Raw genomic sequence first — 23,168 nt, forward strand, 5'->3', positions numbered from 1 at the left:
ACTCCTCTTTGCCGGCCAGCCATTGCTCTTGTTCCATTCTACCACAGCCTGGAAAGAGTCTCTCCAACACGTGCTCTCCATGACAGCCACGTATGGCAACCCCAAATCCTTGGAAAAGTCAGTGCCGCACATGGAGGGGCTTCCTGAATTCTTACATGGGCAAACGTCCAGTGAAGTTAACGGAGCGTCTCACTTGAGTCACGATGACGCTCAATGATTCACAGATGCTTGAATTTTGACCCTGTGTCCTAACCCAGTCCCCTTATACTTAACATGAGAAGATTTCTAGCACAGGTTTCTCTCAGCTCTAGAAACGTGTCCGATAGCTGAGTGCCACTGAAATCTCCATGCAGGCTGCAACTGTGCTGATTTCCATTACGTCTCTTTGGTAGATCAGTTATATGTCAGTCAGCTTTATGGATGTGGTGCCCTTAGATAAATATGCACCACTTATGTGCAGTTACATGTCTCCCTCTAGTGTCTGGACCAAACGAATATAGCAGCCTGCCACTAACTGACATACCTTTAGGTCTGGAAGTAGAGGCCTGAGTTGTTGTTACAGGTCATTCTGGATTAGATAGATAGATAGATAGATAGATAGTGTGACAGGGCCAGGCCGGACAGCTATGAAAAGGGCCCGGAAGGCATGTATATTAGCCCAAGGCTCCAGAAAGCCCTATTCCCTGGGTAACTCAGCTGGAGGCTCTTTCAGCCATTGGTAATTGGGCCAATTTGGCCATCTGGAGCCTGGAAAGAGTCTCTCCAGCAGTTAAAAGCCTCCACTCCAGGCAGGCCAAAGAAGCTGAAAGGGAGTTAACAGCCAGAGCAGAGAAAGCAGATCAGAGCAAAGCGGAGCAGAACAAAGCAGAGCAGAGTGAAGCAGAGCTGCCCTGCCCTGGCCTGCTGCAGCTACAGAGCTTGGGACTACCATCCGTTGCTGCCACCATACCAGAGATGGAAAGGGTCCAGCTGGGGAAGGTTTCTCAGAACAACCCTTCACACCGGTACCAGGGATCAGGCCACAAGCAGTGGGGCCGTGGACAGGCGACCCAGGGAAGATAGTCGGTCTCAGGGACTAAGCAGTGTGAGACCACTCCTTGCAGGGGCCCTGGGTCGGGGCACGGGGTGAGGGTGGGACCAAACCCCCTACTTCCCTCCCAGCCACACCACTGGCGTGGCTGGAAAAGTTGAGGACCCACAGGGTGGAGTAGGCCTACCCCGCCACAATGTCAGGGTGGATATTATCTATCTACCCCCAAACACATCTACCTTATATGCTAATTGTTATAAAATTTGCAGGTGAAATCACACGGGAAAGGGTTGGGAAGACAGGAAGTCATTGCCTCTCCGGCCCGCTTGTTAAATTGGCTCAGTTTCAACAAGTTCCTTAATGACCCTTCATTCCACCCAGACTGGAAGTCATACACACACTTATCTCTCTTCGGCTGCCCTGCTAGCAAATTTAACTCTTTCCCCTGACTAGGTACTCAAAACACTTATAGGGGAAACTGAGGCACATATAAAAATGTTACAAAAATCCCCACTTCGTCCCAGACATATTAACAGCAGTATTATATGCAAGACAGGTGAGATAATTGTTCTGCCGCTGGAGTATTTTGTCCAGACTTGGGCACCAAACTTTAAGAAAGAAGTGGACAATTTTGGCAGGTAGCGATTGGGCAGGATCAGGGAATGGTAGAATTTTAATTTCCAGCCCTAACAACATGTCCAGAAACAAATTACTGCTGTCAGGGAGCAACTTTGGAGGACAGGACTAGCACTCAAAACGATCTTGATGAATTGAAGGATTGATCTGAAATTCACAGAATGAAATTCAATGGAAACAAGTGCAAAGTATTACAATTCGGAGGGAAAAATCAAATGCACAAACACAAAGTGGGGAATAACTGGCCGTGGGGCCATCCTGCAGTAACCAGTGGTTATAATAGATCACAAATTGAATGCGAGTCAAGGAAGTGATGCAGTTGCGGAAAAGGCTAATATCATTCTGAGATGCACTGACGGGGGGGTCACCGGGGAGGTAATTACCCCTCTTCATGTGGCACGGATGAGGTGTCAGGTGGAGCACTGTGTCTGGTTCTGGGCACCACATTTTAAGGAGGATGTGGACTAATTTGGCAGGCCATGGGTGGGAAGGATCAGGGAATGGTAGAATTTTATTTTCCAGCCTGAAATCACCTGGCCAGCAGCAAATTTCTATTTTCAGGTGGAAAGCGAGCAGCATAGAAAAGGAACTGTGTCTTCCTGAGTCAGCAATCCTTCCCTTGGCTGGTCCTGGGACAGCATAGCAGAGCCCCACCGCCCCACCACAGGAACTGGAAGCTTGTGGCCATGGAGAATTGAATCACACTGAAGGGAGACCAAGATATCAATAAGCTCTGTTCCCACACCTGTAAGTTTACCTTCCCTCACTCAGTCATGGCAGGAAGCAGAACTGCAGCATGTATATGAGCAGGAGAGGAAGCGAAGTTTGGTTGATTTACCTCTGATGTCACCATGGCCCCAATTCAGAGTGACCTGAGCCACTGACTTGGCCACATGTTACCCAGAAACATATTGGTGTCAATTGGCAGAGGGCAGAGGGCTGCAGAGATTTATGGGAATACTCTGGATTTGCCAAAAGGGGTCATTAAGGTCTCTACTGAAAGCCTGTGTCACGCTGCTCATCTTGATCATCGCAAGACGTCTGTATGGATAATGCGTAGGGAGTTATGTAGCTGTACTGAAGACTGTGTTCTTAAGGTACATACATTAAGACAGTCACCGGAAGAGAGTCCTTAAGACATTGGAAGGTGATAAGCAGACTCTAGGCAGGAAGGGGGTGATCAACACTTACCTCTCTGGCAGACCCCTGGGTATTGTATCCCTCAGAGCCAACTCAATGGCCAGAAAAAACAAAGGGCATACTTAGAGATGGGCTATGTCTGCTATGTGGGTCAGGATTGACAGAGACAAAGGCATGCCAAGATAAGCCTCTGAAGAGAGAATATCATGGGGTAAAGGGCCATATTCTATAATAGCATAAAAACGTGGAGAGCAGACCAGTGTTGACAGAACAAGGAGCAATGGTCTCAAGTTGCATTGGGGGAGGTCTAGGTTGGATATTAGGAAAATCTTTTCCCCTAGGAGGGTGGAGAAGCACTGGAATGGGTTACCTAGGGAGGTGGTGGAAGCTCCATCTTTAGAGGTTTTTAAGCTGCGGCTTGACAAAGCCCTGGCTGGGATGGTTTAGCTGAGGTTAGTCCTGCTTTGAGTAGAGGGTTGGACTAGATACCTCCTGAGGTCCCTTCCAACTCTAATCATCTATGATTCGATGATTCTATGTGTGAATAGTAATAACAACAGCGACTGAGATGGCAGATTGGCCAAGTGGGTAGGTCAGTAGCTTGGGAGTCTCAATCTGGGTTCTCCACCTTGCCAAAGTGACAGATGATGTGAATTGTTGGGCAAGTGGCTCGAGGTCTCATGTCTCAGTTTCCCGGTCTGTGAAATAGGAATAAGGACACTGACCTGAGTTTGTAAAGTGCACAGAGCTCTATGAACGAAAGGTGCTATATAGAAGCTGGATGCCAGGATCTTAGTTTTATAAATAGAGAAACTGAGGCACAAAGAGCGGATGTGATTATCCAAGGTCATCCAGTAAGACAAGATAAACAAGGGAGTGATTCTTCTTTTGCTTACACTGGGGTAAATCAGGACTCACACTTTGCTCAGCTGGTGTATTCAGGGGCATAGCTCCATTGACTTCAATGGAATTACTCTAGTTTACAGCAGATGAGGATTTGACCCAAGTTTTCCTGTCCTCAGCTTCTAGTGCAACACTGAGTTCTGAGTAACAATCTGGGAACTGGGCTGAAAGCCAGGACACCTGGGTTCTGTTCCCGATGGCCATTGACACTTTGTGTGACCTACACCAAATCACTTCCCCTGTCTGTTCCTGTTTCCCCATCTATAACACACAGATATTGACATGGGGGAAGGGCCAGGTTTTTAAATATATTTAGGTGCCAAAGAAAGGAGACAGGAACTCAGTAGGATCCTCAAAGGCACCGTGGTGCCCAACCCCCATTGAATATAATGGGAGTTAGGCACCGAGGGTCAGATTTTTAAAGGTAATTAGGCACTTAACTCTCTTGATTTCAATGGGCGCGGAGTTCCTAAATACCTTTAAACAGCTGACCTGTGGAACTCCTCGCCATGGCCAAAAGCATCACTAGGTTAAAAAAAAACCTAGATAAATAGGATGGGTCCATTGAGGGTTGTTAGCCAAGATGGTCAGGGACACAACCCCATGCTCAATGCGACCCTAAACCCCTGACCACCAGAAGCCAGGAGGGAAAGACAGGGGTGAATCACTCCATAATTGCTATGTTCTGGACGCTCCTCTGAAGCTCTGGTACAAACCACTGTCAGAGACAGGATACGGGGCTCCATGGACCATCAGTCTGACCTGGCACGGTAGCTCTTACGTTCTTGTGTTGACTTAGACAGCCACATCCCATTTTCAAAAATGACTTTGGGCAGGCTTTTAAAAATATTTTCGTGCCTTTGAAAATCTGACCCTTAAGCACTTAGGATTCTAAGTCCCGCTAACTCTTAGCGAGACTTACAGCCCATTTCAGGGGTATTTAGACACCTCACACTGCAGATAGGTGCCTGGTCAGATTTTCAAAAGTGTCAAGGTCCATAACTGCCATTGAAACCCACGACAATTTGTCACCTGAAGACTTCTGAAAATGACACTAGCTGACTAAATACCTTTAACGATCTTAAACGCCTACGTGCCCACGTCACTTTTGAAAATTGAATGTGGGCTCCTAAACCACTTAGGCCCTGTTTAAAATTTAACCAACGCCCTTTGTAAATGTAAGTGCTCTGAGAGTCACATATGAACATGGCTTTATAAGAACAATTAAGCTGAGTTGTCCCTGCTTGTCTAGAGGCAGGGTGGGCTAGTAGCTATAATGCTAAACTAAGACTCAGCAGCAGAGCTGAAAATAGAAACTAGGTCTTCTAATGTCCTGGATGACCTTGGCCAACACACTTCACTTCACCAGGACTCAGTTTCTCCATCTGTAGGGCGAGGCTAATGATACTCATCTCTCTTGTAAAGTACTTTGTGATCAGTGGATGAAAAGTGCTATAAGAAAACACAGGGATTCTTATTAAAATGTCCTGTATGTACCATTATTTCAGAACAAATGAAAAGTTGCCTGCCCGGAGGCTCCTATTTTACCCTACTAAAAGAACAGGATAGGCATTGGCGCCTGGTTTCCAAATGTGCCGCTATCCTTTTTTGGTAGGACCCCCTCCAAATCCCTGCCACACGATAATTCCCTCGTTAGGTTTGACCTGGCTCCTGACCTGATGACCTGGGATTCTAAACATGGTTTGTTGATGACCTGGCTCCTTTCTGCCCTTTTGGAAAATCCCAGCTGAACTTTTCAAAGTGACGTGATTTTGGATGCCCTCCTGGAGACCTGATGAGTGCTTCTCCCTGATTTTCTGCAGTAGATGCTAATTTGCCCATCTTCCTTCCCCCAGCTCTCTGTACTAGGACATGAGGTTAGGCCCATGTGCTGATCTGTCAGCATGTTTGCACTCTCCCCCAGCCTGTATCCTGCATGTTTGCCTGGGGCGATGGCTGAAATGTGGATGCTCACAGGATGGCTAAGCCTAACAGGACTGTTTAAATTAGGTTAATTGTGATCCTTTAGAGTGGGATTTTCCAAGTGGCCTAAGGAAGTTACGCACATTCAGTGGGAGAAAAGCGCCTGGCTCTTCTGCCCTTTTGGAAAATCTCACTATTGAACTTTTCAAAGTGTCATGGATGGGTATAAACTGTTCAGGAAGGACAGGCAGGGGCACTGTATGTAAGGGAGCAATATGATCTTGAAACTGGGATGCCCCTCCTGAAGCAAGAACAATCAGCGTGATGTCAGCCACCTTTTCAAAGGGCCTGATTCTCTGGGATCCACAGAACATCCTGAGCTCCTTGATCTCCTGCTCACAAACAGGGAAGATTTGGTTTTTGGGTGTCTCACCATGGGCAGCAGTGACCATGAGATGGTCGAGTTCAGGATCCTGAGAAACAGCAGGCTACGGACCATGGACTGGACTCCCTCAGGGAACTGATGGGCAGGCTGGCCAGCTGGCTGTATTTTCTCCTCTGGTAGGTGAGCTGTCACCCTGATTTTCTGCAGTGGAGAAAAGCATCTAGCCTAACCTAGTCGGTGTCTTAGGAATGAGGGAGGCAACATAGTGACAGAGGATGTGGAGAAAGCTGAGGTACTCATGCCTTTTTTGCCTCTGTCTTCACAGACAAGGTCCTCCCAGCTCTCTGTACTAGGACAGGCTAACAGAGATTGGTTAGGTCCATGTGCTGATCTGTTACCATGTCCTCTGGCACTCTACAGACCCGTCAGCCTCACCTCAATCCCTGGAAAAATCATGGAGCAGGTCCTTAAGGAATCCATTTTAAGGCACTTGGAAGAGAGGAAGGTGATCAGGAACAGTCAACATGGATTCACCAAGGGAAAGTCATGCCTGACCAACCTGATTGCTTTGTATGATGAGGTGACTGGCTCATGTAGCGGTGGACGTGATATACCTTGACTTTAGCAAGGCTTTTGATAGTCTCTCACAGTCTTATCCCTGAATGGACTATAAAATGGACACTGGTACACACACCTCCCCTGCATAAATACAGTGGTGATGGCTGAAGTGTGGACTGCAGAGTGGTTAGGGTGACCGCACAGTGGAAGGGTCCTCCACTTAGGAAGGAAGCTGCACAGATATAGACTGGGGCTGGCTGGGCAGCAGTTCTGCAGAAAAGCCTACACAGGACTGTTTAATTAGTGTTAATTGTGATGTCCCTTTAGCATTTAGAATATTGGTCCAGTTTTCTACAAGACAGCCTAAGGAAGTTACGCACCTGACATCATTAAAAAACAATGGGGGTTCCGGACACTGAACTCCCTAGGTTCAAGTTCGCTTAGGAAGGTGGTGGAACATCCTTAGAGCCAATTGTCTTTCCATTGTAAACGAGTTTATTATATTATTCATTGTATATTAGAAAGACAATTGTTTATTGTCTTTCCATTGTGAATGAGTGTGAGACCCGACAATTCATCTCACATCAGAGACGGTACAAACTTCACTCTGCATCGCTGTTGCCCTGTCTGTTCAAACCACAAATTAGCTTTCTCCATAGTCACTCAGCCTCAGAGAATATAACTTTAGCTTTGCAGTCAGCTTGCAACTGGGATCATCGCACTGGAAAAATGATCCATATCTATGCACCTTAGGTATGTCCAAGGTGCCCATCACCTTGGTATCTAAGCAGCTTGATAGCTACCTGGTCTAGTGCCCATATGGACTTTTATTATCATAATGTTATTGATCTGTTATTTGTATTGATTTATCGCTTCACAGTTAAGCTCTGCCAATCAGCTACCAACAAAAGGCCGTTCAGATTAATGGGTCCCACTGGGCATTATTAAAAAGTCTTTGAAACGACCATGAAAAAGATTTTCAACTCCGCACAGGTCGCAGAGGGGATCGGTAACATTCAGTGGGCTCAACTGGTGTAACGACACTGGAGTCCACCCAGTTACATTCAGGATGAATTTGGCCCATTGCACTAACCGCCCTAGAGACGGGAGGTGCTTGCTGACTTCTCAGTTGTGGTTAAAGCTGAAACTAACTTGATGTTAAATTATAGCAACTCAATGAGACCTTGCGGGATTCACCAAACAGGAGGAACAAAACTTTCTGGGTTGGCAGCTGGAGTAAATTGGCATCGCCTCATGCATGTCAATGGAGCTTTCACCGGCAGAGGCTCTGGCCCCATCACATGCAGCAGAGTTGGTGGATGACTTCATTCTCACGAGACGAATTTCCCCAACGCTCAACCCCACTGGGTCCCAGAGAAGCAAGTGGTGGAAATGTCTTTGGGGCAAAGGCTAGAGACAAAACAGATGTTAACTCTGAAAGGCATCGAGGGGAATCCAGCCGGTTCTGTGTAAACATCAGAGGGCCAGATCTGTTCTGGGAGTAACTCCTCTCTGGGCAGTGAGATTACGCCCTGGGTGAGTTTGGTTCCTGTGCTGTTAGCAGTTACAATCGGAACAGTTAAGCGCTGCCCGGCTCAGGAAATGGGATACAGACTGTGTTTATGTCCATATCCCTCTGGTTAAAATCTGCCCCCTCAGGTGCTAGTGACCAGTTCTGGGTGCGCACTGAGGACCAGATAATGAACCCCTTGGTCACATTAGTGAATGGTTACCCACACGAATAGTCCCTCTGAAGTCAAGGGAGCTACTAGGGGCCTTTTTATTGGACTGATTCAGTCTTTTGTCTCTTCTTTGCACCTTTCCCCATCATCGCTCGTTGCTGTAGGTTAGCGTTACACTCTACAAACTGCCACTCCCTTCTCACCACCGAACTGACAATGAGGGTCAGTTCGTAGGTCGATTATTTCAGACCCGTTGGGACTCCTGCCCTTAGCAGGATTTTGGAACGCAGTTAAGTGCTGAGTATCCTTTGAAATCAGTGAGTTTTAGGAGCCTTGGTGCTTTAGAAAAACCCACTAGGCACCTAAATACCTTTAATAATCTGTCCTGAAGTTCCCCTCCCACAACTGAAAAACCATCACAAATAACCAGCGTAACTAAAGTGCAGTTCAGGCTGCTACCGTCCATCAAGTGCAGGGCTCCCCAGCAGCTCTAGCTCACTGGCACCAACACTTTGGACTAAATTGTGCTGGCGCTGGGTCCAGCACTGGGCAGGTTCTCTGGGAGAAGGGCAGAACTGAGGCCTAAAATCATTGTTGTCCAGTTTCCTCCCATGACTGTCATGGCACACGCACAGAGACGTGTGTCTAGCACTACATACACCCTGCTGTACTTGGACAGTATTAACGTATTGCACAACAGGGCACACTACGTCCAGAAACCCAGCCAGGGGATCGTCTTACGCCAAAAGTAACAGTTTGGAAATCTCTGCGGTTCACCCCCAGGGGTAGAAATGATATTATTGGTCACACGATTCTCCTGTCATCACTTAAAAACCAAACAAAAAAGCCACACATTTGATTTTAGCTGGAAATTTACCCTCTTTTGCATGAATAAATTCGGTATGAAATTGGTCAGAAATGTATTGATTTTCTGATTCTTAGAGCTGGTCAGGAACAGAATTTTCATTTCATAGGAAATTGCGTAAGTTCCAGTTTTCGTTTTCAGTCCACTTCTGACTTTTCAAAAATAGAAGTGTTTTAAATTGTATTCTGAGATTATTTTATTTCATTTCTTATTACTCTTATGTCATCTTTTATTTTATTTTATTACTAGTTTTTTTGTATATTATATTTCATTTTGTATTATTTTATAACGTATACAGTAATTATTTTTTCCCTAAACAAAATTTTGTAAACATTTCCCATGGAACATTTTAATCTTGACAATTTGGCATTTTTTGATGGGAAAACATTCCATTTGAAAATTATTGATCAGCTCTGTATTTTGTCCCTTTTCTTTGGTTAAAAAGTATTAATTCTCTCTCTTTGTTTGTGGCTGTCCAATCTGCCAGTCCATTCTGTCTGTTTGCCAGGCATTACTTAGCTTTCTTAACTGCTAAGCAAGGACTTGATCCCGTGCAGAGTTACACAAAGTTAACTTTACACCTGGGAATAATTGTCTTGTGTCTGAGCCTTAGTTTGTGGAGATCAAAGATAAAATTCCCATTGACTTAAAGGACTGGATCCTTTGATTTCAGTGAGATTTGGACATCTAATGCCTTTAGCCTTCTTTGACACTGATTGTCAATGTGTGAATCCCTAGAACTAAGTGCAGCAGCAGCAAATCTCAGCTCTGCGTTACCCATATCATAACTCCAGGTCTCTCAGTACCTTACGGAAGAGGATGCCGCTCTTAGAGTACAATCTTCAGTTCCTAAGGCACATCAGCCTGTCTCACTGAAAGTCAATGGCTCTTTGGCACCTAAATCACTTTTGAAATTTGCTCGTGTTTTTCAAAGTGTGACCCTTAGATCAAGGCCTCCTGGTCAGATGTTCCTGAAAAGAGCAAATGAATTTTGTTGCTCAGATAAAATGAAGGTGCAAGAAGGTGTTTTGCACATCTCGGTGGGGATTTTCAAAGTGGGCTAATGTATACAAGCAGCACCCAGCGCCCACTGAATTGCTAGCAAGCTGAGGTTACAAAGGGCAAATGCAACGAGAGTCCCGTAGCACTTTAAAGATTAACAAATTTCTGCAGGCATAAGTACATCTTCACATATCCCAGAAAAGTTTCAGGGATCTTCAGTGCCCTGGCAATTATAGGAATGAGATAAACTTGTACCAGAACTATAGGCTCCCGCGCTGGTCTGTTGGTCTATATGATAATCATCAGAACTTCTTGATTACTCTCCTCTACAGGGTTGGTTAGATATTCACACTAAGTGGTTCAGGGTCCTATCTGGGCACAGTGAATAAGATTGTTTCATTTCTGTGTATTACAGTGGGCTCTGTAACTTGATTCAAAACCTGTGCTTTTTCAGCACAACATTTGTGACCTACTGTCCTTTCTTCCCCTGAAGGAAAGGTTCGTTCCAGCTTTTTCGGAAGAATACAAATATCCACTTGGTTCTAAATGCAAAACATACTAGAAGATTGTTAGTCCCAGTCCTTTGGTAGCATAATTTGCTCCCTAGCCATGTAATGAGGTCTCAGTCCTTTATCACCCGTGGGGATAATTTTGTGTTGCTAACGCTTTGTTTTCATAAAGCCCAATATTGAATATTTGGGTCTCCTATAATTGCATTTTTCAAAAAAGGGGGGTTTTGTTTGTTTTTATAATTGATCTCTGGCAAACATATTGAAGATAGGGATGAAATCCCATTGCTTAATTCTTTGAAGGAGACAGATCTAAACGGAAAATGGGCTATATAACCCTTGGATGGACCTGAATCATCACACTGTGGCTTTATTTTTAATTCCAAGTTTATTGGCTATTAATCACTTAATTTTTTGTTACTGAAATTGTGGTTTAATATTTATTACTGTCCATTTGTCATTCCTGTGGTCAGCTGCCATCTAGAGATTGTTAGAAGAGACATATAAAATCCTGGCCACATTAACCTTGTCCTCCTCATAGTGCTCATTCTACAGCCTAATCACGCCTTCACCCGCCATTATCCACCGTATCCCCAGCAACAGCGTAGACTACCCAAGTGTCTAGCTGTGGGTTATTCACACAAGTCTCTCTTTCCATCAGTCGGCCCTTTTTGACTTGGGAGATTATCAGCACTCCATGTTAATGCAAAGCCCCTTTCCTTGGATTATCGGAGTTCATTTCAAAGCCAGGAACGTCCTGACTTATTTACACAGGGGCTCACTTCTTGGGCGAGGTCTCCACCCAGATTTTGCACCAGTATCACTATTCTAGTTAGCGGTGTGACTTTGTTATGTCAGTACAACCTCTAGTGCGGCCACAGTTTCGCAATGTGGAGGTCTCTAGCATTGGTCTGGCTTATTGCCATGCCCGTATGGGAATGAACTATATCGATATAAGCGCCTTCACATCACTATAATTGCATCCGCTCGCTGTGGATGAGTGGGTCCTGCGTGGCACCGCCTGAAGGCCTCAGAGTAGCCTAAAATTCAGCCCCTCACCTCAGTTTCCCTTCTTTGTTCCCCAATAAACTCCACACAGGTTTTCTCCAGTCGAAATCACAACAGCCCTCCCATTGGTTTCATACGTTAACTTCAAGTTCAGAACTAAACCCAGAAGTCTTACCTGCAGCTGCAAACACCCCAAACTGCCCTCTGGGCAGAATCTTTCCTCCCATAGCAGGCTACCCCCAGCTCTACCGGGCTGGAGCAATTCACCCAGTTGAAGGGTTTTCCCTCACTCACTCCCTGAAATTTCACTTCAGCTTTCTGAGCTTGCCTCTGACTCTAGCCCCTTCCAGCTTTTTTTGCAAATTGCCAGGATAGCTAACGTGGTGCAACGTCTACACGTAGACAAACCTTTCCATATTGATTTCTCACCCCAGACACGAAGGGGACAGACAACCGGAGATCTGACAACAAAGACGACAAAAAGAGATGTTTTTAGCTTTGTTTAGTTTTTATTGATCTAGGCTTTTGGTAACAGACACAGAGTCATTGGCGTCTCCTAGATGATGGTAAAACCTGAGAAGGAGCTGGTGGAAAACATCCCCTGGGCGTGGGGGGAATTCTCAGGAAACTGGTTTGGCTATAAATGTACAGGCTGGTTTTCCAATAAGAGATGATGTTAGGCACCTAAATCCCACAGCCAGTGAATGGGATTTGGGCACCTAACATCCTTAGGGGCCATTGTCAATGATAAGTGGACATGGTTGATCAGACATTTCTCTGGACTAAGACTCTGGACGGTTGGTTTCTAGGCTATTCTCTGCCACTTGCCCGCTGAGCAACTCCAGGCAGATAACTGCACCTCATTCTGCCTTAGTTTCCCCAGCTGTAACATGAGTATGAGAATGTGGGCCTAGGACTGAAGTCATAAAGCTTCCATGTTGGGCACCTAATCCCCAGAATCCAGCCCCCCAGGATTCACAAACCCCTGCTCAGATGCCTGCGACCTGTAGGCGCCTAAGTTTTTGCAGCAAAAAGGCCATAACCCCTGTGTTTCTGCCTTTATCCATGTGCTCCGTGGCCTCACACCGTGCAGCTGGGCCCTGAGGCTCCAGAGCGATGCAGGGACCTGGGCAGGGAGACTTTCCCCAGCTGACTCGTCTGCAGGGCCCGATCTGGCAGGCAAAGTGCCCAGATGCTTTTGAAAAATCCCACTATGAATCCAAGTATCTTGAGAAACTGGCCCTATGTCACTGCTGAGAATGGGCCAGTGATAGGCCTGTGCTGGGCCCTGTAGCAGAGGTTAGACGGTTTCCTTTAGATTCCTGTCCCTTTGGAAAGAAATCTGGGTATGAAATACACTACAACAATCAAATATTATTATACAATTTCCTAACGCTGGAGTTCCAGTCTGACTTTGCCACCATATATTTGTAGAATGTAGGCACCATGGTGTAGATTTGTGTGTGTGTGTGTATCTACCCTCTCTCTCACCCTACAGAGACCAGATGCCCAGCTGAGTCTCTTTTGCCTGCACCGTTTCACTGAGCACAATTCCCTGTCATTGGCTGAACTCTGAGCAGCCACTAGTTCAGATCCCCCACCAGCCCAGTAACACCCAACTGTGGCATCTGATAAAGGCCCTAACAAGAACGGGTCACAGGTTCCAAGAGGTCTGTCCATCTCCACTTCCTCCCCTGGCTGTGACTCTGAGAGCATGAAAGAGAGTCAATAAGTGAGTGGAAAGAGCCTGAGATTAAAGCAGACTTCAGTGCAGGAGCTAAACCAGCCTCTGGCATATCTATTTTATTTTAACTTAAAGCACCTGGTTGGCTACCATTGTCCTAACATGAATTTCCTGCCAGCTTTCCTCAGGGCTTCCTTGACCTCTTTGTTTCTCAGGGTGTAGATGAGGGGATTGACCAGGGGAGTCAGGACCGTGTAGACAACAGAGAGAACTTTCTTGGAGTCCCTCAGTGTGGGCTGTTGGAAACATATAGGCAATAAGTAGTGTGCCATAATAAATGGACACCACGATGAGGTGGGAGGAGTAGATGGAAAAGTCCTTTTGCCTCCCGGTGGTGGAAGGGAATCTCAGGATGGTGGTGATGATGGAGATATAGGACATTACAGTCAGTAGGAATGGGACCAGTAAAAAAGGGAAGCTGAGTGTGAGAGACAACATTTCCATCAGCTTAGGATCATTGCAGGAAAGTTTTATAAGGGGGATAAAATCGCAAAAGAAATGGTCAATGCTATTGGGGCCACAGAAATTTAATTGTGATGTCAACACTGCTGTTATGCTACTAACTAGGAAGCCATCTACCCAAGAGCCAGCTGCGAGCTGGAGGCAAGATCTGTCACTCATATGGGCTGCATAGTGAAGTGGTTTGACTATGGCTAAATACCGATCGTAAGACATCACCGATAGGAGCAGGCATTCTGTAGCTGCCAGAGAACTAAAGAAATAATATTGTGTGATGCACCCACTGACTAAGATGGTTCCGTCCCCAGTCAGGAGACTGGCCAGCAACCTGGGCAGGATGGTGGAGGTGTAGCAGGTCTCCAAGCAGGACAAGTTCCCCAGGAAGAAGTACATGGGCGTGTGAAGATGCTGATCAGTCACAACTAGCGCCATGATGAGGATGTTCCCAGCCCTGGTTGCAATGTAAATCACTAGAAACAGCAGAAAGAGAAGGATTTGAAGTTCAAGAAGAGTCCCGAATCCCAGGAGGATGAGTTCTGTGATGGATGTTTGATTTCCCTGTTCTGGGTTCACCATGGGGTGTGTCTACAGGAAAGAAATTCACTCTGACATAAACAAGCAACATTCACTCCGAAACATGTCAACCTTATTTTCATTGTCTACCTCTGCTGGCTACCAGAAAAATAGCTAAATGAAATATGGAGGCTAGGGGAGGGGAAATGCCATCTCTTGATCTCTGGAACAGATTTTGTATCTGGGCAGGCTGCAGGTTCAATACAACGTTAATTTCTCTGCAAACACAAGTAGTCACTTCACATAGGGCACCCGTGCCACATGATTTGGGCTCCAGTACAAGAGTACACAAACTCAGATGTTGGTTCAAATAGTCACACCTTTCACAGCCTGGTGTATGAAAGCAGAACCATGTATTCGCAGATCTGGGTTCCACTGGCGAAGTGGGTCAGGATTTTATATTTTAGAGCAAGCTGCCATAAAGGAAAAAACCAAGCAACTAAGGCTCAGATATGCACTGGTTGGGCAGCCAACTCCAAGTGAATTACAGTGGAGATGGGCCCACAAACTCTTTTAAAGCTATTTGAAAATTTTTATCTGACAAATACCTGAGCTTCCCTAGGACAATATTTCCTTGTCCTGCAATGGGACACTCCACATAGAGACACAACCTAAACTAAAATTGAACAAAACAAGCACTCCAGCTAGAAAGCACCAGTTTGGCTAGAAATGTATCCCCTGTTGCAAGATAACATTTTCTATATAATTTGAAATTTATACAAACTGGGCTATTTTCATACAGTGAGAGCGGTGTGGAACTCAAATTTCCATTTCATGGGCAATTCCGTGATTTCAAATGTTGGTTTTCATTCCAAATATGACTTTTTAAAAATGTATTTATCTATATTCATTTTATTTTTAGGTTATTTTTATTTTATATTACATTGTATTTTAGAGAAACATTTTTAATTTTTGTTTTATGCTGTCTCTTAAATCCACAGACAATAACTTGCTTCGTAAACAAAATTTTGTCAAAATTGATATGTTCCCATGGAACATTTTGATCTCAATCAGGAAAATGTTTCTCCCGCAAAAAATGCCCGTCAAATTTTTTTCAGCTCTACATTTTCTTCTATGTCTTTGGATTAAATAATATTAATTCTTTGTTTGTAGCTGTCTTCTCTGCCATTACTCATCCTGATTAGTCGCTGAATAAGGACATGATGCCATAACGAGTGATGCACAGAGTTAATGTTACACTCTTGGAATAACTCTGTGCAGTCTGAGCCTTCACTCACTGAAGCCTAAGCTAAACTTTCCACTGGCCTCAGTGCCGTGCAGGGAGTGAAAATTAAAATAGTTAATAACTGAAACCCCCCCAAAATCAATATTAGTTGTCAAAAGGGCAACCCCTCCCCCAATTCGGCCAGGCCTACTCATAGCCAATGTCTCTGCCCTTTACACTCAGCACAGCAGCAAATATCAGCTCTGCTTCACCCTCATCAGCTCCCTGGATGTCTCGAAGCTCCTCGTGTGACTTTCAGGTGAATTATCAAAGGTTGGTAGGTTCCTAAATATGCGGACGCATGCCTGAGTAGGGTTGGTAGCTAACCATTGATTTCAAATCCCAGAAGAGGGGTCTGTGTCTTTAGGTGCAGAAATATCTCTACCAATCAATCCCTCTGTGCTCCAGGCCCCCATCTGTAAAGCCGGGAGAACAGCCACACACTGGGGTGCTGGGAGGATAGACCCATGCAAGACAGAGAGGTGCCCGGATACCATGGTGATGGAGCCAGATAAGGCGCTAGGATTGCAGTGACCTGGCAGCTGTTGTCTTTTCCCGAATTCAGTCCTTTGGCTTTGTGTTGGGAGTTTGAGAGAGATCATTGCCCCATTCCCCTTGGATTGCCATGGGATAAGTTACCTGGCACACTGACATTGCAAAAAATACTCAAGCTGCAGGAACAGAGAGGAAAAGGCTGATGTACCTCTAAGGCGTATCTGCCAGCAGCTGGAGTCTCTGTTGTCATCTCCTCACTCAGCCGTTCAGTGGTCAGGATCCAGGCTACTCCGTCCATCTTCTCTCCCCACTGGCTTCATGTACGTCCATGTCTCCAGTAAATAGAACGAGAACCCAGAAAAGCTGCCCTGTCTGATAACATGACCATCCCTCATACCCTCAGTGAAACAGTGAACGTCTTTTCAAGCTCATTATATATCCTTCTGTGGTAAGGTGCAGTCTCCTGAGACATGTCTGCTGTGGGGAACGTAACACACAAGGAAAAGCTGGGATTTACTCAATAATTTTGTAAAAATAAACCAGAGTCAAACTTCTAGTCTGAAAGAGAAAGTCCTGGAGAGGGAAGAAGCTTCTAATCCAGATACAAATTTCTCTTTATTGGATGCACGCTGCAGTGTCTGTCAAGAAATATCTCACCAATCCTAGATTTTACAGCTGAGATTTTCAGAGATACCAAAGTGATTTAGATGTTGAATTCCCATCCAAATCCCATAGAAGGTATTGAAAATCTCAGTAGAGTTCACTGATCTTACATTTTCTCCAGCCAAACCTCCTCTCACCCTCCAAGGCAAGTGTACATATATCCAATCCCCCTTCAATAATCTCACTCAGTCACTCCAGGTAACATTTGTAAAGGAGCCTCAGTGATTTAGGAGCCTAAGTCCCATTCCCCCCCCCCCAAGTGACTTTGTCACTAGATCTTAGCAGCCTGGATCTCACTGAGAGGCGATGGGACTTTGGCGCCTCTATCAATTTTGATGTTTGCTTAAGTTTTTTTGACCATGTTACCCTTAGCTCAGTGCCTGGCTCAGTCATTTCTGAAAGGAGGCAGCACCGGTTCCTCCTAAGATCCAATGCAGATGCAGCCAGGTGCTTTACACGTTTCAGTTGGGATTCTCCCACTGGGGCAATGTACACCAGAAACACCCAACTGCCATGACATAGCTATGAGAACTTGGCATCGACCTCCCTTAGGCTTCTTGGAAAGGCCCAGACTGTGGAAGCACGGAGGTTAGAGACCTGAGGTTATAAAATATAATTTTTTTGCCACCTCCCAGGAAAGTTTGTGTCACAGGGATCTTCAGTTCCACAGCAATTATAGAAATTACATCCTCTTGTACCAGAACTACAGGATCTGACTGGTCTGTTTGACAGTTTCATAACCAACAGAGCAATACTGACTCCATCCTGTAAAGGACGACGTCACACATTCCCACAAACCCATTCATGTTCTGATTCGGATACAGTCAATGTCATCTGTTCAGTTGTGTGCATTGCAATATAGTCTGCAACTTGACTCCAAAACTGCTCTGTCACTATTGAAGTTCAATTACATTTTTTGACAATGTTACCTTTAGCTCAGTGCCCTGCTCAACCATTTCCAAAACGAGGCAACGCAGGCTGCTGCTTAGATCAGATGCACCAAGATGCTTTACATATTTCGGGTAGGATTCTCAAAGTGGGGTAATGTACACTATAAAAACCCAGCTGCCATGACTTTGCTAAGAGAATTTAGCACCTAACTACATTAGGATTCTTGGAAAGGCCCAGACCATGGAAGGTTTCTTCCAGCCTTTAGGGAAGAATACAAGCATCGACTTATTTCTGAATGCAAAACTATCTAGAAGATTGTTGTTCCCAGTCCTCTCCTAGCATGATTGGTTCCCTCAGCATGTAATAAAGCCTCCTTCCAATTTAGCATCAGTGTGAATCATTTTGTGTCACCAAAGCTTTATTGTTCATGAAAACCAAATGTTGGATATTTGGGGCTCACATAATTGTATTTTGGAAAAAGACTTTTTTGGTTTTGTTTTTCAAATTGATCCCTGGCAAAAATATTGCAGACAGGGATGTAATCGCATTGCTCAACGTTTTGAAGGATAACTGTCTAATCCGAAACCTGGCTGTACCAAAGAGATAGACCACAATCTTATCACACTGCAGTTTGACTCTGAATTACTTAAGGAATATTTGTAACTGAAATCACAGGTTTAATCATTATGACTGTCTATTTTCTGCTCTCTGTGATCAGCTGCCATCTAGAGATCATGAGGAAGGCTACATGAAACGTTGGCCACATTAAGCTTTGCTTCCCCCAATGCCCAATATACAGAATAGCCACCCTTCCCCATTCCTGAAGCTCTGGCGCCTCGAGTGCCGCTTCACCACAGGAACATTGTTGCCTGTGCAGCTGGCACTGTGCAAAAATAAACAGGACAAGGCTGAGAAAAACCAAACCCCAAAACATCTTTGTAGGCTGTATTAGCAGGAGTGTTGTGAGCCAGACACAGGAAGCAATTAATTCACTCTACACTGTGCTGAAAGGTCTCAGCTGGGTCGTGTGTCCAGTTCCGGGCACATATTTGAGGAAAGAAGTGGATAAATTGGGGAAAGTCCAGAGGAGAGCAACAGATACGATTAAACGTCTAGGCAGCCTGAGCTATGCGGGGAAGTTGAACAATTAGGGGTTATTTAGTCTGCAGAGGAGAAGACTGGCGGGGCGGGGGACATGGTAACAGGTTTCCAGCACATAAAAGGTTGTTACAACGAGGAGGGTGAAAAGCTGTTCTCCTTCACCTTGGGGGACAGGACAAGCAGCAATGGGTTTAGGTTGCAGGAAGGAAGGTTAAGCTGGACATTAGGGAAAACTTCCTGAGTGTCAAGGAAATGAAGCAGTGGAATAAATTGCCTAGGGAGACTGTGCAATCTCCATCACTGGCGGTTGCTAAGAACAGGTTAGAGCAACACCCATCAGGGATGGTCTCGTCAATACTCCTACCTTGAGTGCAGGGCACAGACTAGATGACCTGCTAAGATCTCTGCCAGTTCTCCCCGCAATGTCTAGCATGGACCCAGATTGCCAATATTTCACCTGTTCCCTTTCCCATGTGGGAATGCACTACACTGCCAAGAGCACCTTTACACCATTAGCATTTGATCCACTTGGAGGACTCACGGGAACCGCTCACCTCAGTTTCCCTCATTCATTCCCTCTATAAAGGATGAATTTTCCCCGTCTCAGGGTTTTTCCTCCAGGAGCCTCTCTCGCTCTCCCAAGTTTCAATTCAGCCTCCCACCTTTCCTCTCACCCTGGCTACATCTGCCCCTGACTGGAAAGTGCCTGATTCCCCTCAGCTCCGGCTCCTTCTCTAATCAAGGCTGGCGTGGCATCAGGCTCTCCAGCCCAAGGGCGCGCGGCCCTGTCACAGGCAGACATAGCCCGGTACAGTTAAAGGGGTGCAACATTTCTGGGCAGACCAGCCGTGACACATGTATTCCTCACACGAGACATGAACTGAGCAGATAATGGGAGGGCTGACAACAAAGACGACAGAACGAAATCTTAGTTTAGTTCTTTTATTGTTCTAGGCTTTTGGTAACACACACACACAGTTACGAGGGTCTCTTAGACAATGGTAAAACATGAGGAGGAGCTGGTGGAAAACATCCCCTGGGTGTGGGGGGAATTCTCAGGATACTGGTTTGGCTATAAATGTACAGACTGGGTTTTCCCATAAGAGGTGATGTTAGGCACCTAAATCCCACAGCCAGTGACTGGGAGTTGTGCACCTAACACCCTTAGGTGCCATTGTCCATAACAAGTGGACTTGCTGTAGGAAACATTGTACTGGACTAGAACTCTGGAGGTTTGGTTTCCAGGTTATTCTCTGCCACCAGCAACTCCGGGTAGGTAACTGCACCTCGTTCTGCCTTAGTTTCCCCAGCTGTAACACGAGGATGAGGATGTGAGCCTAGGGCTTGAGTCACAAAGCTTCTGCTTTAGGCACCAGAATCCCAGAATCTGGCCCTCCTGGGATTCACAAAACCCTGGTCAGCTGCCTGCGACCCTGTAGGTGCCTAAGTGTTTGCAGCAAAAGGGCCACAGCCCCTGTGTTTCTGGCTCTAGCCATGACCTCTGCAGCCTCACACCAGGCAGCCTAGGCCTCAGAGAAATACTGGGACCTGGGAAAGGGAGACGTTCCTCTGCCTGACTCATCTGCAGGGCCTGATCTGGCAGGCGAGGTGCCCAGATGCTTTTGAAAAATCCCACTGGGCACCCAAAATTCTTGAGCTACTGGCCCTATGTCGTTGTTGAGACTCGACAAGTAATAAGTCTGTGCTGGGCCCTACGGCACAGGTTAGAGGATTTCCTTCTGATTCCTGTCCCCTTGGAAATAAACCTGGGGATGAAATACACTACAAAAATCAAATATTAATTACACAGTTTCCTAACGCTGGAGTCCCAATCTGACTTTGCCATCATATATTTGCATAATGTAGACATTGTAGATACACACACACATAAATCTAAGTCTCTTACCCTACAAGGAAGGGATGCTCAGCTTCCCAGCTGAGTCTGTTTTTCCTGCACTGTCGCACTGAGCACAATCCCCTGTCATTGGCTGAACTCTGAGCATCCTCTAGTTTAAATCTCTCACCAGCCCAGTCGCACCCAGCTGTGGCATCTGATAAAGACCCTAACAAGAACGGGTCACAGGTTCCAAGAGTCTGTCTCTCTCCACTTCTGCCCCTGACAGTGACTCTAAAAACATAACACAGCCCAGTCAAGTTTCATTCCAGGCCCTAAACCAACGTCTGGCATATCTATTTTATTTCAAGCTAAGGCACCTGGTCAGCTACCATTGTCCTAACATGCATTTCCTGCAAGCTTTCCTCAAGGCCTCCTTGACTTCTTTGTTTCTCAGGGTGTAGATGAGGGGATTGACCAGGGGAGTCAGGACCGTGTAGAAGACAGAGAGAATGGTTTTGAAGTCCCTCAGCGTGTGGGCTGTTGGGAACATGTAGACAACTAGCAGAGTTCCTTAATAAATGGACACCACAATGAGGTGAGAGGAGCAGGTGAAAAAGGCCTTTTGCCTCCCAGTGGTGAAAGGGATTCTCAGGATGGTGATGATGCAGATGTAGAACATCATGGTCAGTAGGAATGGGACCAGGGAGAATAATCAAGCTGAGTGTGAGAGACAACATTTCCATCAGCTGAGGGTCATTGCAGGAGAGTTTTACAAGTGGAATAAAATCACAAAGGAAATAGTCAATGCTATTTGGACCACAGAAAGTTAACTGTGATATCGACAATGTTGTTATGTTACTAGCTAGGAAGCCACCTACCCAAGAGCCTACTGCGAGCTGGAGACAAGATCTGCCACTCATACGGGCTGCATGGTGAACCGGTTTGACTATGGCTAAATACCAATTGTAAGACATCACCGATAGGAGCAGGCATTCTGTAGCTGCCAGAGAACCAAAGAAATAATATTGTGTGATGCACCCACTCACTGAGGTGGTTCTATCCCCACTCAGGAGACTAGCCAGCATCCTGGGCAGGATGGTGGAGGTGTAGCAGGTCTCCAAGCAGAACAAGTTCCCCAGGAAGAAGTACATGGGGGTGTGGAGATGCTGAGCAGTGACAACTAGCACCATGATGAGGATGTTCCCAGACATGGTTGCGATGTAGATCACTAGAAAGAGCAGGAAGAGAAGGATTTGTAGTTCAAGCAGGGTCCTGAATCCCAGGAGGACGAATTCTGTGATGGATGTTTGATTTCCCTGTTCTGGGGCCGCCATCGGAGTGTATCTAAGGGAAAGAAATTCATTCTGGAATATTAACAAACAACATTCACTCCATAAGACGTCAACATTGTTTTCATTGTCTCCCTTTGCTGGGTACCGGAACAATAGCTCAGTGGAGAATGGAGCCTGGGGAGGGGAAACGCCATCTCTCATGGTCTCTGGGAGATATTTCCTATCCAGGAAGACTGCAGGTTCCACAAAACGTTAGTCTCTCTGGAAACCTGTGCAGTACCTTGGCAGATGGCACCAAGCACTCAAATACTGTGGTGATGGGACTCAGACACAGCAGTGCAGACAGCTATAGAAGACTGACTAGATAGCTATTGCTTCAGATAGTCACATCTGTCACTGCCTAGTGTCTATACGCAGAACAAAACAGGCTGCAGTGCCACGGCTGAAATGGGTCGCAATTTTACATTTGAAGGGAAGCCACAACAAAGAAACAAACCAAGCAAATAGAGCTGGGAATTGCAGTGGGGGACGGTGCAGGGGGAAGTTTGTTGCAAGTGAATTGTGAGGAAAATTGACTTCTAGGAAAGACTGCTAGAAGATGAGGGTTGGAAGGGACCTCAGGAAGTCATCTAGTCCAACCCCCTGCTCAAAGTAGGACCTACCCTGACTAAATCATCCCAGCCTGGGCTTTGTCAAGCCAGGTCTTAAAGACCACTCAGCTGTGCAGGGAGCCACCTGTATTTCCAGGGTTGTGGCTGGGATCCCCCCACAGCCCTGCTGTCAGCGCTGCCCTAACCCTGAGCCTAACCTTGCCCCCCCACCAAATTTTGTGCAAATGTAAACATTGAAATTGTTAAAAAATTGAAGGAAAAAGCAACAAAAATCAGAATTAGTCCTCAGAAGTGCAGCCAACCCCCCTCCACCCATGAATTCTGCCAAGCCTGCTTATGGCCAATGTCTCGTCCCCTAGCATCCAGCACAGCAGCAAATATCAGCTCCATTCTCCCACATCATCTTGCTCACCCCCTTGGCACCCCGGCGAGGTAAGTGCCAGAAAGAAAAGTAAAGCCTTGTGCACTTCACAGAGGGAAGGTGAAAGGGGAAACAAGGATGCTCCAGTGTTTGAAGAGCTTGCCTTAGACTTGGCAGACGTTGATTGAATTCCCTCCTTTGTCACGAGCTCCGTGTGGGACCTGAGGTCGGATTTCCAAAGGCCGGTGGGTACCTAAAATTGCACCCGGGTGCCT

General features: G+C 46.0%; 2 protein-coding genes across 2 annotated transcripts; both read right to left on the minus strand.

Moving 5' to 3' along the window:
* Positions 1 to 13,670: 13,670 nt before the first annotated feature.
* On the minus strand, positions 13,671 to 16,435 carry LOC137155383 (olfactory receptor 5V1-like; the record flags this gene model as incomplete). Its single annotated transcript, XM_067551581.1, has 2 exons — positions 16,346 to 16,435; positions 13,671 to 14,429 (listed from the first exon to the last, which is right to left on the minus strand). Coding segments are annotated over exons 1-2 (849 nt in total), but the record flags the coding sequence as incomplete, so codon positions are not given.
* Positions 16,436 to 21,014: 4,579 nt separating this feature from the next.
* Positions 21,015 to 21,963, minus strand: LOC137155384 (olfactory receptor 11A1-like). The gene is made up of 2 exons (XM_067551582.1): positions 21,447 to 21,963; positions 21,015 to 21,199 (listed from the first exon to the last, which is right to left on the minus strand). The coding sequence occupies exons 1-2, from the start codon at positions 21,961 to 21,963 to the stop codon at positions 21,015 to 21,017; spliced, it is 702 nt and encodes a 233-aa protein (XP_067407683.1).
* Between the last annotated feature and the right edge of the window lie 1,205 nt (positions 21,964 to 23,168).

The sequence above is a fragment of the Emydura macquarii genome, unplaced genomic scaffold (assembly GCF_026122565.2).
Source record: "Emydura macquarii macquarii isolate MOO-44397 ecotype Brisbane River unplaced genomic scaffold, CSIRO-AGI_Emac_v2 contig_1362, whole genome shotgun sequence".
NCBI classification, from domain to species: Eukaryota; Metazoa; Chordata; order Testudines; family Chelidae; genus Emydura; species Emydura macquarii.